The sequence below is a fragment of the Tyto alba genome, unplaced genomic scaffold (genome assembly GCF_018691265.1).
Source record: "Tyto alba isolate M040663 unplaced genomic scaffold, T.alba_DEE_v4.0 Super-Scaffold_45, whole genome shotgun sequence".
Taxonomy (NCBI): Eukaryota; Metazoa; Chordata; class Aves; order Strigiformes; family Tytonidae; genus Tyto; species Tyto alba.
In genome coordinates, this window is record NW_024881321.1 from 18,806,154 (window position 1) to 18,821,374 (window position 15,221).

Sequence of the window (15,221 nt, forward strand, 5' to 3'; positions counted from 1 at the left end):
TTGTGAACACAGAAGAAAAATTAATGCTGAGACATTTACATTTTTCACAAAGTCTCTGTGCTTGTCTGTTTGTATAGCTTGTTCAGTAAAAGGTTTTGCTTAAAAAAAAACAAACCAAAACAAAACATAAAACTCAGCCCTCCAAAGCACATAGCTAAGGCACAGTACGCTGTTTTGTAGGAGGTAGCTCATACCTCTCAATTCCATTTCCTTTCTAGTCTTTTGAATACTCTGATGTCATAAAATCATTTTTATAGCAAAGTTGTGTCAGAGAATGCTGGTTAGAGCCTCACTGCCCTTCAGCACACTGCAGCTGAAAGGCAATGTGATCACTCTTCCAGTATGTAATGTGTCCAAAGATAATTTTCAAGTCTGTCTTTTACTGAATTACATTGAAATACAGTAGTTGTGGATCTATCTTGAAAAATATATAAATCTTTCCTGCTCACACTGATAGGTAATCATTGGCACAAGGAGAATATGTCAAACAAAGTCTGTCATTCGTGACTCTTGCTTAGTTTTACATTTTTGTCACCAATTGCAGTATGCCAAGCACCACTGCTGATTGCATTGCTTTGCTGTGCTAGCTGAATGTTCTAGAAACTACTGCAATTTAGATTTGCTTTCTGACTGTACCTTTAGAACAGGTCTATGCTATTTTTGCTGGGGCAGCTCTTGAGGTATATTAATTGTTGCAGCTCTATATGCCAAACAGTGGTACACCAATACATACCAACTGAACAGCTTTCTCATTCTACACTAATACTAGATACTTTTATATCAATCATTTTTCATAAAGAACTTGCTTTATGTGAATGAATTAGGAAACAAACTTTTTCAGGTACTCCCAGTTCTCACGTACTCTTAAAACTAACATTATTTTTCAGTTTTCCTAGGCTTAGAGGAGAGTGGGCAATCTTTATTAATTTTCTGAGGTCCTCCTAATCTATCACTATGTTTCCATGTGGTGGGTTGACCCTGGCTGGACAAAAGCTGCCCAACAAAGCTGCTCTATCACTCCCTCTCCTCAGTTGAACATGGGAGGGAAAATATAATGAAAGGCTCATGGGTCAAGATAAGGGCAGGGAGAGATCACTCACTAGTTACTGTCATGGGCAAAAAGACTCAACTTGGGGAAGATTAATTTATTTAATAATTTAATTTATTGCCAATCAAAATCAGAGTGGGGTAATAAGAAATAAACTCAAATCTTAAACCACCTTCCCCCCTACCCCTCCCTTCTTCCCAGGTTTTAACTTCACTCCCAATTTTCTCTACCTCCCCCCACAGCACCACAGCGGGACAGGGCACAGGGGTTGTGGTCGGTTCATCACCCGTTGTCTCTGCTGCTCCTTCCTCCTCAGGGGAGCACTCCTCACACTCCTCCCCTGCTCCAGCGTGGGGTCCCTCCCACAGGAGACAGTCCTCCACAAACCTCTCCAACATGAGTCCTTCCCACAGGCTGCACTTCTTCACGAACTGCCCCAGCGTGGGTCCCTCCCAATGGGGTACAGTCCTTCAGGAACAGGCTGCTCCAGCGTGGGTCCCCCGTGGGGTCCCCCGTCCCGCCAGCAAACCTGCTCCAGCGTGGGCTCCTCTCCATGGGGCCGCAGCTCCTGCCAGGAGCCTGCTCCAGCCTGGGCTTCCCAGGGGGTCACAGCCTCCTTTGGGCACATCCCCCTGCCCCAGCGTGGGTCCCTCCCAATGGGGTACAGTCCTTCAGGAACAGGCTGCTCCAGCGTGGGTCCCCCGTGGGGTCCCCCGTCCCGCCAGCAAACCTGCTCCAGCGTGGGCTCCTCTCCGTGGGGCCGCAGCTCCTGCCAGGAGCCTGCTCCAGCCTGGGCTTCCCAGGGGGTCACAGCCTCCTTTGGGCACATCCCCCTGCTCCAGCGTGGGGTTCCCCACGGGCTGCAGGTGGGTAACTGCTCCCCCATGGACCTCCCCGGGCTGCAGGGCACAGCCTGCCTCACCCTGGGGTGGTGCTGCAGGGGAATCTCTGCTCCAGCGCCTGGAGCACCTCCACCCCCTCCTTCTCCACTGGCCTGGGTGTCTGCAGAGCTGTTTCCCTCACATACTCGCAGTGCTCTCTCCCTCTGATATTGCTGTTGTTCAGGGTTTTTTTCCCACTTCTTAAAGACGCTGTTACCCCAGAGGCACGACCACCATCACTGACGGGCTGGGCCTTGGCCAGCGGTGGGTCCGGCTGGGGTCCGGCTGCACTGGCTGGGTCAGGCATGGGGGAAGCTTCTGGCAGCTTCTCACAGAAGCCACCCCTGTATCCACCCGGCTACCAAAACCCTGCCACGCAAACCCAGTACAGTCCAATCTATAATGGCAGTTGTTTTCATTAGACATTTGAAGCTGAGCTTGATTGCTTTATATTGTTTTAAAGTAGCATGAGATGAGTATTTAATCTCATTTTTACTTTATGTGGCAATCCTGTACATTAACTGTGAAAACTTAGAATTTTGTAGAGAAAATTCCATTCTTGCAAAAGACAATCAAGTTAAGTAATTCCATTGCTATGTAGTTTCACGCTAGCTGACCTGTATTAAGAGCTTTAGAAGCCATATGATTTAGTGTAGAAAACCAAAACCAAAGAATAATGTTGACATATATTTGTTCAGTTGTTGTAGTCTAATTATGGAGGTTAAAGGGTGAGGTTGTACATGAAGTTGTATTTTGGAGACCCCTATTTAGTGATTCTTGGAAGGAGTCCCTTTGTGCAGTCTACACTTAGGGAGTTTCTCTCTGTTACCATTGCAGCTGGGAAAGAGAGGATGCTTTGCCTCTCTTGACCAAGAAATCAAGGCACAGAAACAGCAAGGAACCCCCTAGAGCATTTTGTGAGCTGTGTCAGTGTGGGGACATAGTTTTGGGCAATGACAGATTCAGTGTGACTGTGCATTAAGCATATGAAGTGTGGCTCTGAGCTGATGGCAGAGTTTCAACCACTAGTGCAATGGCTGAGGGAGCTACAGCTCCGGTTAGGAAACCATACGTGCTGGAACAAGCTGTTGAGATGACCACTGCTGATGGACATGGGAGACTAGAACTAGGAACGTGCTGCTTGAAAAATCAAGAAATTCGCTGTAGAATAACATTCAACAAGATGGGAATATGTACGTGCCCCAGACTAACTCCTAGTTTTACATGTACAACTCAATACTCTTACTCACAGTTAGTAGAGCTGAAAACATTGCTGTCTTTGGCCTGGCACTTGTAATCTTGTAACTAACAGAAACACATTTTTTTCAAAACCGTAAGTTTTTAGGACTTGTAATTGCAAAGGAAAGCTTTGAAGCACTTGGTTCAAATAAACCCTGGAAGATGTTACAGTCCTCTGAACACCTCACTCTGTGAAGCAGACCTAAGGATTGTACATACTTCTAAGGTCCATGTGTTTGGGAGCTACTGGGGTACTTGAAAGACTGTATCTAAGATACCTGACTATCTACTTAGGCTTTGCTTTGAAAACTTAGCTACCTGAAGTTCTGTTCCTGGGTGGGGGCACCACAACGTTGCTTGCAGTTGAGTATCTAGCACTTCTCTTTTACCTGAGACTGCTTCAAGTTCTTACAGGACCTCTGGGTTTTCTAGGCACCCAAGTAAATCTCTTCAGGCTGGTGAGTAGTAGGAGCTCACATTTCCATCTTCTTGAGCAAGTGTCCCAACAACAGCACTATTCAGTGTATAGTGGGAGCTACCTTTATCTCCTCTTCCTCTGGCTGTCTTTTCAAGCATGTTAAACACTTACCTGTTCCCAGATGTACATCTGACTGCAGGAGTAGTTTTCAGACTCTGAATCACTGTTTTACAGGGACCAAAAGTGAAGGTTAAATGCCAGTCTTTGGCAGGAAGATATTAGATATGCCTCACTGAGGTGATACCTCTTAACTGGTTTAGACATTCTCATATACGGTAAGGACAGGGCTTTGAATTCCCTTCTTGCACTCTTGAATTTCTCCAGTGATTAACGAAATACTTTTGTTTCCCGTGCAGGACTCTGCATTTTACTTCTGAGATAGATACTTTGCTTTTAAGCGCGGCTGCTGTGCAACCGCGCGTATGTAGAATGCACCAGGGAAGTGGTTTGGGTTCCCTGCTCTGAAGAAAGTGTGTCGGCAGGAAAGTGCTGTGTGTTCAAAACCTGCTGCATGGCCAGTATTGTAAATATTCCTCCAATGTTGGCTCAAACGGGTTTTGTTCAGGCTGTGTAATTAGTACCCATATTCAAATGATTGCATATTTGCGATTTAATTTATTTTTAGCTTGAGCTTAAAAAGTATTTTTGACTCTGGCCTGAAGGTCTACATAAAACTTAAGCTGAGTGGATAAACAAGCTAGATAACACTTCATACAATTTAGTATGTTTAGTCAATAGTACAGCACAGTTATTTATGACTTTATTCTGTTCTGTCTTTATAACAAAGAAATATTTTTTATTTGTGTTGCTTAGAGTGAAAGTAAGTTCCTGTTTGGGCAAACTGAGTTCACGGTTTTTCATAATAGAGTTATGAGAATGGAAAGTGTTTAAAATGCGCATGTACTTCTTTTGGTTTCTTGGAAAACCTGATATCCTTAGTTATTATAATGTCCTAGGTATATCTGATTCATCAAGTAGAGGACCTGTACTTGGTCTATCCCTATTTACATCAGTGTAACCCCACAAAATTAAAACAACATAATGACAATCTGTGCTGTTTTTTACCTCAAGCCCCAGCTTATGAACGTTCCCATTAATTTGAATAGCAGATTGGATCCTCACTTTCAAAAACATATATTTAGAAATTGTGTACCTTATGTAGCTTAAATGAGAAATTGCTATTAGTAAAGGAATTGCTTTAGATATGGTACAGCATGCTGTGGTTTTGCAGGGTGCTCCGTTCCTTTTGAGCCACAGAACTCCGTAGATGTTCACTTGTTCAGACTTTAATTTGAAATTTTCCATCAGTTCTCATCAAATGCTGATTATTTTCAGGACTCAGTATGGTGAATATCTGTTTATGCAGCTGCTCATATTTTTCTGTGTGAGTTACTATTCTCATCTATTTCATATTTTGATATCCCCAGGGAAGTTATAAAAACAAGGTCTCAATTTTTAAACCTTTGGTTGTATTAGTAAATATTTTAAAGTTATGAACATGCTCACTTGTTGCTGTTTTTATTTTTTAAAGGAAAGGTTTTGTTTGATTGCTTATGTAGTCATTTTGACAAGTCCTTTTTAAAAATACTGTGTAGTGCAGTACATTATAAGCAGTGTGGTTACTAAGAATTGATCAAAACCAAGGAAATCGTACTTGAAAAGTTGGGTGCTCCCAATCTAACTGTAGACTTTGATGACTGGGACAATTTGTGCTTATTGTATTGGTATTAGAGAATAATTTTTCCAACAGGTTCATGATTGAAGAATTCACATTGTCAGTGTGTTTAACTCTTCCTGTCAGTAAATCAAATAGATTTTTTTGACTTCTTTTCTCTTGATTCTTTAGATGCCCCTGCTTTCCTTTCCAGGGCTGATAGTTTTTCTTCCTTCAGTGCATCTTCAGTATAAAGTACCTAGAGCAGACTTACTCATGTTTCTATTCAACACTGGAAGTTAGAAACTTCCTTTGTTTTTAAAGGGTACCTGAGTTTCTTACTTCACCTGTGGGCAACTGGAGTTGAGGCTTTAAGAAGTTACAAATACTGTAAAATTCAGAGCTTAACAACTAGCCTTTTAAAATACAGATCTTAACATTATCTCATCCATGCATACCATAGTGGTGTTTTATCATGCTAACGAGGGCAGTCGCAGAATCAGTTTGACTGATGAGTATCCATTGCACAGCTTTTTACATTCATTTATGTATTTTCCTAGATGTCTGTAGCACTTGCTTCCTACGTACCTTTTTATGTTTTTGGCATTAGCACAAGGCTTCAGTAAGTCTAAATTTGCTGTTGTTTTTAAAACTGTCGAAGTACTCAGTATGTGCTTTGATATTTCCATTTGAAACCTAATAAAAACAATTTTCTATATTTGATCCTAAACAATGGAGTTAATCATATTTCTAAAAAGTGTCAATCCTTTGCTGACACTTAAACACTATGAAGTTTTGTTTTAGGCACGGTGGCAAAAGTTGTAGAATTGGGGCTATTTTACATATATCTAGAGATTTAGTATAGAGAGGGATTAGTGTAGATAGTTTCTTGGCTTCTTTGTCCATCTTTCCTCGAGAACACATACTATTTGAAAGAGGAGTTTGAAATCTGGTTTGCCATAAATACTAATTATATTCCTCATGTGGGTTCTTGCTTTCATAGTGGCGATAACTGTTGCTTTGTGCTTAGTTGGCCAGCTCACAGTGGTTATTGTAGCGGGTAATGAATGATGTTTATTTGTGCTGTACGGTTGACCACATCTGGGGGTGAGAACATGCTGGCAGCTAATTGGCCTGGCAAATGATCAGGCTACTACAGAACAGGATCTTGTGTTAGGCAGAAAAATAAAATCGCAAGGTACTGTCATCCTTTGCTCCTTACTGATGGTTTCTAGTGGAAATGACAGACGTTATCTGTGGATATGATATTGAGATCTACTCTATCGCATGCATTTCTCTCAATTAATGCCTCAAATCAATTTGCAGTTATTAATTTCTTGTGGATTAATCTCATCCCCTGGGATTTGTGTTAATTACTAGTTCATATAGTTGTGTCCATCTGCCTTTGCTCTCCTTTTTATCCTGGATCACTCATATGCTTGACTTTTGAACTGATCATGTTACTGAATGTTAAGGACAAATAACCCTGCCAGGAATTGTGTGTCATGTTGCTTGGCATCGAGCAAGTTCCTAGAAGTGGTGCTGATGCTGCTCCTAGTTAAGATCTCAGACCTTTAGGTTTCTTTAATCTTGAAGGAACTAGAATAATCAAAAATGAGAGAATTATAATAATTCTTTGATGAGGAGACAGGAAAGATCATAATTTATATTTTTATAAAAAATTACTAATGTGTAAAATTTTTATTAAAAAATTACTAATGTGTAGTTTATCTCCCTCTCACAGAGACTGAACCTCACAGGTACTCCCCTTCCCCGGTCAGCTGCTTTGTGCTGGTGCTGGAACCAGCGGTTGCCTTTGCTCCAAGCCTAGTAGTGCTAATGGGATGAGTAGGAAAGGCTGCTTATTTCTTAGAAACCCAGAAGTACCTCTGAGTGGGTCAAAGCAAAAGGAGTAGTGGGGAAATAGCATATTTTGGACTGATGGTGAACTGAGTCCTCCAAAAGGTGTGCAAGGATGTGACTGACAGTGGGGCTGGCTTCCCTGCTGTTCCCGTGGCAGCTCGGTGTTGATGTTAGCAAGAAGGAATAAAGTTTGTATGTCCTGCTAAATCATTTTGGTGGCAGTGAGGTTTTGAAGTAGAGATGGCCTATCTGTGAGTGTTTAAAATGACTGGAGCAACAGGTCAGAATAACACGGCAGATTTGTGGTGTTAACCAGCCATGTGATGGAGGGCTTCTGAGGGCTTTTGGCCCTTCTGGTTTCAAAAACCCATTTGCAGCATCTGACACTGCAGAGTACTCCTGCTAAGCATCAAGCACCATTGATTTCTAAGCTGGGTATAGGTATGTTCTAGCTCCCTTCCTTGTGTCACTGTAGATAACATCTCTCAGGACAAAATATTTCATCTGTACAAACTTTGCTTATATCTGAATGGGTTCTCTGAAATTTGCATTTTTAAAATTTTGCCTTTTCCTTCTATTTAAAGCAACTTTACTATTTTTTTTTCTGAAGAGTGTGTGGATATTGTTTATTTTACCATTTGAATGCATGTTAAAAAAATAGGCAAACCAAAGGACAGTTGTATTCATATTTTACTGGATGAGATAAGAAAATGTAAATTAAATAAGTCTTTAGCTTTTTTGCCTACTCTGAGCTCTGTGTGATGTTAGGGAGCAGACCAGATGCCTTGCAAGTTTATTGTAAGCAATATGTAGAAAAAAGAGGTGCCCTGTTCTATTATTTGGTTGATGCTCCAAAAACAGTGAAAAAAAAATTACATACTTATGTAATCAGTAATTTGATGTCGTCAAAAGCGAAGGGAAAATACGGTATCTTAAAAGCTTGCTGTGGGATCACAGTTGTTTTTAGCACTTGATGGTTAAGCATCTTTTACTGCTGTGTCTCTGAACTCCCCTAACTGATAATTTCAACTGCTAATTCAGTTGTGTGATGATTGATTGCCGTGAACAATTCCTTGAAGAGCGCTACAAATTTCATCTGTGTTTCTCTATTAACTGTAATGGGTTTTACTTCCTCTGTTACTTTGTGTGTTGGCAGCTAGCAATGTATGTGATGAATATATACCAAAATGGTGTATACGCAGAAAATGGTAAACAAGACACACTTGCTACAACAACTTTTTGGAGCACACTTTTACATGTAGAAGGCTATGCTGATCCTCTGTTTTGCTGCTGAATTTTGACCATTATTTTCCTTTTGCCATAGGTAAAAAATGTACAATGAACAGATTAAGATGAGATTGTTTTTCTCTCTAACAGCACTATTCTATTTATAATGATAAATCTTTTTTTTCCCCCCTCCTCCCTCGCATCTGTAACAGCTAGCCGATGGCGGAACCTCTTCTCTACACCTGTCTCCTTGGCTTTTCCCTATAGCCCTGTTGCGAGACTCACCCCATATACCAATGGCTTTAATAGTCCCAGCTTCTCTAAAACCTCCAGTAAAGCAATACTAACACCTGAACGGACAGGTAATGCTTATCTTTTTATTGAGTCACAGTGCTTACAGAATTGCTTAATTTAATCTAATCTTGCTGGCATTTAACAGCAGTACACTGTTTGGATAATTATACATAGGCTCTCATCTCAGAGGGAGATTTTTTTTTTTTTAATTACCTAAAATTTGGCAGTTCACCAGTAGTGTAGGTTATCTTCTGTGTTACACAGCATGTCACAGGAAAATGATGGTAGTAAACAGAGCCTGTTTCTCAATAATAGTTTACCTGAGAGTATAGTTGCAACTGTGTCAGTTTAAACAGTCCCCAACCTTGTCTGCCCTTTACTGCTCATTTCTGCCCCACTGTGCCCCTTCCTTATGTCTACAGAAACATTGTACTGCTGTGAAATGAAGTTGCAGGGACAATTTCTCTACAATAAAAATAGCCAGCAGACTCATGGCTGCTTTCAAACTGGCATTGTTGCTACTATCCGAGATTTATTTTATGTTTGCCACTGATTTTCAGGGGACATAGGAGTTTTAGGAAATATGCAAACTTTCTATGGGCCCTAAATTGCAGACAGTTGCATTTTTCCTTCTTTGCTGCAGGTATCAGGAGTCACTTTATACCTGTGACTTCTGTTAAGCTGCAGTGGCAGTGGAGAAATAATCTTCTGGGAAAGAGGCATTAACATTTTGTTGCTGGTGGGAGCAGATCGAAGGAAGTTAGCATCAGTGTCACACTGATCTGTGCACAGTTTTCTTTACAATGCATGAAATTGGTGCAGAAAGCCCTGTCAGGGATGTGGGCACTGCAGGTGAGAGAGCTCCAGACTGAATGCCTGGTGTAGGTGTCTATGTGAGCAAGATGTCTAAGCTCCCCTATTCAGTGGGATGTAGTTTAGTTGCTAAATGAAGGCATCTCATAGCTGTATGAGATACCCTTAGATACCTTGTCTAGCTTCCCACTGCTGCACCAGAAGGGCATAGCCGTTACTACCTCTGTAAAACCTTGAGGACTGTTGTAACTTGGAAATTTAAAAAAGGAAACACATTTGCACCTTACAATCCCTCCAAAGCAAACTAATCTCCAGTGTGTCCTTTTCTGTTGGAGGTATTATTAGGGAACAGCTGATCTTAGGATGAATTTTAGGTGGCTGCTTTGAGCAGTGCCAGAGGATGCAAACACATCTGTGGTATAAGCACAGCTGATGATCCACAGTTACAGTGGTTCTCGTCCTGCAGGCTGTGGGCCTCTGGTAGTCCAGAGGATATTAGAAAGTGATTTATTGTTTTATTTGAAGAATTTTTCTTTAAAATTTGGCAACAGTTAGCTCATGCAACTAGTTGCGGTTTAGTTTATACTTTACTATCATGCAGGGAAAAAGTAGAATCTAGAGCCCTCTCTGAATGGTATCTCTGTGAAGGAGGCAATGTTGCATAATGTTCAGTCTTGATTGTTATTGTAATTGATTTATCTGATGTTTATAAACAATAATAATAATTTTTTAAAACCAGTAATATTTAGGTACGTGGCTCTGTTACAAATGAGTACTGAGCAGAAGTTGGTGACACATACACACTTGCTTTTCAGAACATATGAGGGAGAACCACAGTCCCATAAGAAAGATTCAAATGCACAAGTGTTTATGCTAACTAATCTGGGTTGTATCAGAACTGAATTAGGTAAATTATTCATTGTCTGGGCCATGTGAAGCTATTTTGGGAACAGGAATTCATGATCCATTACTACACTTACTACTTCTCACGAGTATCAAAGCCCTTTGCTAATTGTTGGTGGATTGCACAACACTTCTGAAACTCTTTATCTGTTACACAGAAAATATTTTAAGCTACTGTAACATAAAGGTCAGGTAGTCGTGAATGAAAGATGGCCAGACATATTCACAGACTAAAAGTTATTTTTACTTACACAGGTTACATTTCTAGAAGTTCCCCTTTGAGCCCACAGTCATCAATAGACAGTGAACTGAGCACCTCAGAGCTGGAGGATGATTCCATCTCCATGGGATACAAGCTGCAGGACCTCACCGATGTTCAGATCATGGCTCGTCTACAGGAGGAGAGTAGGTGGCTTTTCTTCATTTTTTCAAAGTAGTCTGAGGAAGATTTCCCATAACAGTCAAAAATGCTCCAGTCTGGTCTCAGTCAAATGTCTCTTTCTTAAGCAGTGTCACCTCTGGAGTGAGAGGTGGAAAAACTCTTCACCTGCGCAGAGAAGGTACGCATTGTTGGGTTCAGGTTAATGGTACTGATTCTTTCAAAACTTGATGCTTATATTTTTCTGAATCCCAACTGGTAGCTCCAAACCCATTGAGTAGATTTAGATTTAGAAGATTTATAATGTCTTACTGCATTAATTAAAATAATTATTTCCGGGGAAGCAAGATGCTGAAACATTTTTCTCATGTATACATTTAATGACAAAGGTAAAAATAAACAGCTCTCATGGATTCCTTTGCCTTTACTTTGATTTTCTTAATTGTCAGATGAACTTTGAAATTAATTCCCCTTTAAATTCTGATTTGGGGCATTTAAATTTAACGTTTTGGTTTGAGAGTAGTGATTATACACAAATCTGAGCCGAAAAGCTTCTTTGACACAGATTATAGTTTGGCTTGATAGTAGTTTTTGGAAAATGTCTTTATTCATCAATAAAGGGCGTTTGACTTAGAAGTCACTCAGACAGTAAGTGCAGTATCTTTCTCACTTTCTATTAGTGCCAAATAAGACATCAAGGAGGAAATGATGAAAGACAAGGGAAATTCAGAGATGGTGGCTGAAGGAAAATGCCAAGTAATCAGTGATTAAATAAAATAAAAATAAAATGTGAAGGAAAAATTGGGGCTGCGATCTGGCTGCGGGAACCAGACTGAGCAGGCTGGAGTGATCACTTGTCAGCAGTCGAACTTGCTGAGCATCTGGTAGCACTCGATATGTGCAGCATAGAAATTAGAAAGTGTGAGACTTACCGAGATAGTTGAATTCTCAGCTGACAAGTGTGTGTGGTCACAGCTTGGAAAATTTCTCATATTATATGAAAGTGATAACAATTTCAAAAGAAAAAAAAAATTTTGACTACCAAAGATACAAAGGAGTGTGTTACTTAAATGACAGCTGCCCTCATATCCTTCAGAGTGAGGTTCCAAAAAAGACTTCAAGTAATTAGCTCTTTAAGGAATCAAGTCATTGGTAAAGTGGAAGGTAAACTACTGTTTTTCTTCTAATCTATGTCGGGTGTAATGGTTGTATCTCATCCTTGTAGTAGCAGCTGGTACAGAATGTTTGAGCACGTGACAGTTTGTCCGCTTAATCCAGTGGAAAGTGGTAATACTATACGTGCACACAGTCATGCTCTCTTCGTGGCCACGAATAGACACTCCCACTGGAGGAGGAGGGGGGAAGCATATTAAGAAGTTTCCATTATGAAGCAAAGACATCCATCAAAGCTTTTTTGTAAATCTAGGAAGGTTGTTATCCATTATTGGCAGGGTTACTCAGCTCCTGGGAATGTGATATACATCCCCTTTTTCCCTGGCTACTGTCCAGCTGGGAAAAGAGGGGATGTACAAGGGATCTGGATGTTTTCCTCTCACTTGACCTGGAGCAACCATGCTCTTCTAGGGCAGTGCTGATAGTGGGATGTTTTTCAAAACCTGGTGTTCTGAGAAGGGGGTGGTAAGATGCATACCTGTCTGAAACACAGCTGTGTTACCACTAAGCCTTGTCTGTGACACAGGCTGCTAGCAGGAACTGATACTGGTTCAGGCAGGTTGGAGAGCCAGAATATTTACATGGGTTATAAGTTTGGGAAATGTCATTGTCAGCATTTTCATTGTATGAATATAAAAGTTCAATAGCAATAACTTGAAAAACTAATAAAGTGAGTGTTGATTCCTCTAATTAAGAGTGTTTAAAGGTTAAATACTTAATATTCTTGTAGTCTTTCTACTGGCAGAGAAATAGGTGCTTCCTGAAGGCAATTCATATTATGTTAAGAGAGGCATCTCAGACATCTCACAGGTGTACTGCATTTTGGAGATGCCTGTATTCCTTTTTTATTTTTTTATTAAAAAAGGATCTTGAGGAAAATAATTCAGGCTTAAGTGCGTGGGAGATAGACACTGAAAGTTAGATCAGGTTAGATCCTACCTCAGATCTTCAGCCTGGTGACATTGTAAATCCAGTTCTTGCTGTAAATTTATGTCTACTTACCTGCTTAGTTTTCAAGATGGGAGTGCACGTTAAGAGTTAAGCACTTAGTAGAAGCTGAATCATCCTCCGCTTGGAATTTACAGGCCTCAGGCAAGATTATGCTTCAACTTCAGCGTCTGTGTCAAGGCACAGTTCGAACATCTCTCTGCAAGCGGGGAAGAAAGGGACGTGTGGTGACCAGGAATACGATCGCTATAGTCTTGAGGACGAGGAAGAGTTTGACCACCTCCCACCTCCGCAGCCACGGCTGACTCGCTGCTCCCCCTTCCAGAGAGGGATTCCTCACTCACAGACTTTCTCCAGTATCCGGGACTGCAGGAGGAGCCCCACCTCCCCACACTTCCCTTCAAATACTTATCAACAGCCCTACTACTCACCTCAAGCCCAAACTCCAGAGCAGCAACCAAATAGGATGAATGGAGGTGGGTTGCATGCTTTTCTGAGGAGCGGCCTTTTCTCTGTTCAAAGTGCCAGTGCCATTTTAAAGAGCAAATTGTGTCAACAGAGTGAAGTGTGTTTATTGTATGACAGCTAGATCAGTCTGTGAAGTGTGACAAGCAGTTTAAGCCTGCGCAAATGATTAAGGTATGTTATTGTTAAATAATTTGCTACAAAATGTAATCTGTGACCTGGTGATGAAAGTTGTTGCTTTAGGATGCAAGGATGACTACAAGTGAAGAAAGAAAAAGGAAAGAAGAGCATCTTTTAGCAGGCTAATAGTTGGTTAGAAGAATTGTTTGGGATTTCAAGCTTGGCCTATGAGTGTCCATCATGGATATAGTAAAATACAAAACAGAGTTTTCAGATTTTCATTCCCTTTCTTATTCCTGACTTTGCTGTTAATACAGCTATGCTGTGAATCCATGATGAGTGCTTACTGCAGGGGTCAACACTCTGCCCCTGTTCCAGGTCTGGTAAGACAGACTATTAGAGAGGTGGGAGATAATGTGACTCCCAAACTATCCTGAGCCATGACTTCTTTTTGCACTGCATTTAAGATGTATTCCAGAGTCTCTGGAAGATTTGTCTTACTCAAGACTTAAGTTTCCCTCTGTTGTTGCTGTTACCTTCCTTTCATTTTTTATTGTGATCATCAATTTCTTCCTCCTGCTGCATCTTACGTTCCTATTCCTTCAGTCTTTTCCCCAAGCTAATTCAAAGGGGTCAGTATTCAGTGAGGGGGTTTTTTGTAACATTACAGGTCACAGCTCACCCTCGGGCAAGAAAATAAATGTATTTTTCAAAACGACACAAAGTTGCTATTTACAGAACTCTACAGGTATGCATGTTGCTTTCATGACAAATAAGACATGACAGGTTGGTGCCAAAAGCACTTGCATTCAAGGTAAGACATGATGTGGAAGTATAATCGACAAGTGGCAGTATATAAAGAAGGCTGACATTAACATGTGGGTGTTTGTTGGTACAACATATGTGCCATATTCATTTCAATGTTATTTTTCTTGCCAGTGTGGTACAAGAATGGGACAGTACTGATGGACTTGCACAAGTGTTGGTGAGATAGAAAGGAAGGTTATGGAGCATTTTTGATTCAGGAATAAGGGCAGGATGTGGTACTGTGATCTCTTTATATGGTCCCCAAATGCTTTTTCAGCGTGGTTTCTTTTATTTTGTTCCGTGTCAGTGGAACTTAAGCATTGGATTCCCACACAGGAAGCTCAGAAAGTATTTACAAGGCACTAAAACCACTAGACACTTAGTTTATTAACTAGAAAGTGTATAAATGTAAAAGGCCACCAATTTTACCACCTGGTTGCCTTTTTTCTCGAGAATTTTGAAGTGCTGGGTAATCTGTTTGGTGTCTCTCAGAAGGTGAACAGACACAGCTTCAGTTACCTGTTTGCTGGATGGCAGGCAGTCCTATAATAGCCAATAACGCTACCTTTAGAGAGGAATTATCTCTTCAGCTTCTGCACCTTCAGGCTCGGAGTCATGCAGAACTGATCCACCTAAGCAGCAAATGCTGGTGGTGAGAAACATGTTACTTTGGTTATGTTCTGTTGGCAGGCAAGGAGTCAAGTGTTCACTGCATTGAGTATGTCTGAGTAGTATTACGACAACACCTTCTCATAGGCACTTCTCATCATTTTGGCAACAATTTCATTGTCTTTCAAGAACTCCTACGCATTGAAATGGAGTTAGACTGCAAAAGAAGAATTTATCTGAAGCTCAGAATGATGGACAGCGTGTTCCACACTGTTAGTTTACCAAGGCAAATGAGAAAGAGGTGTGTGATAGAAGGGCTA

The 15,221-nt window shown here is 40.9% G+C and overlaps 1 protein-coding gene across 3 annotated transcripts in view; it reads left to right on the forward strand.

Moving 5' to 3' along the window:
• Positions 1-15,221, forward strand: part of SLAIN1 (SLAIN motif family member 1) — a 54,212-nt gene that overhangs the window by 24,221 nt on the left and 14,770 nt on the right. Inside the window, exons 3-5 of one of the 3 annotated variants that reach the window (XM_032985999.2) lie at positions 8,603-8,752; positions 10,656-10,805; positions 13,038-13,376. In XM_032985999.2, the coding sequence (XP_032841890.2) occupies positions 8,603-8,752; positions 10,656-10,805; positions 13,038-13,376 (639 nt within the window). The remainder of the gene's footprint in view (positions 1-8,602; positions 8,753-10,655; positions 10,806-13,037; positions 13,377-15,221) is intronic. The other 2 variants (XM_032986000.2, XM_032986001.2) reach the window with 2 other exon arrangements.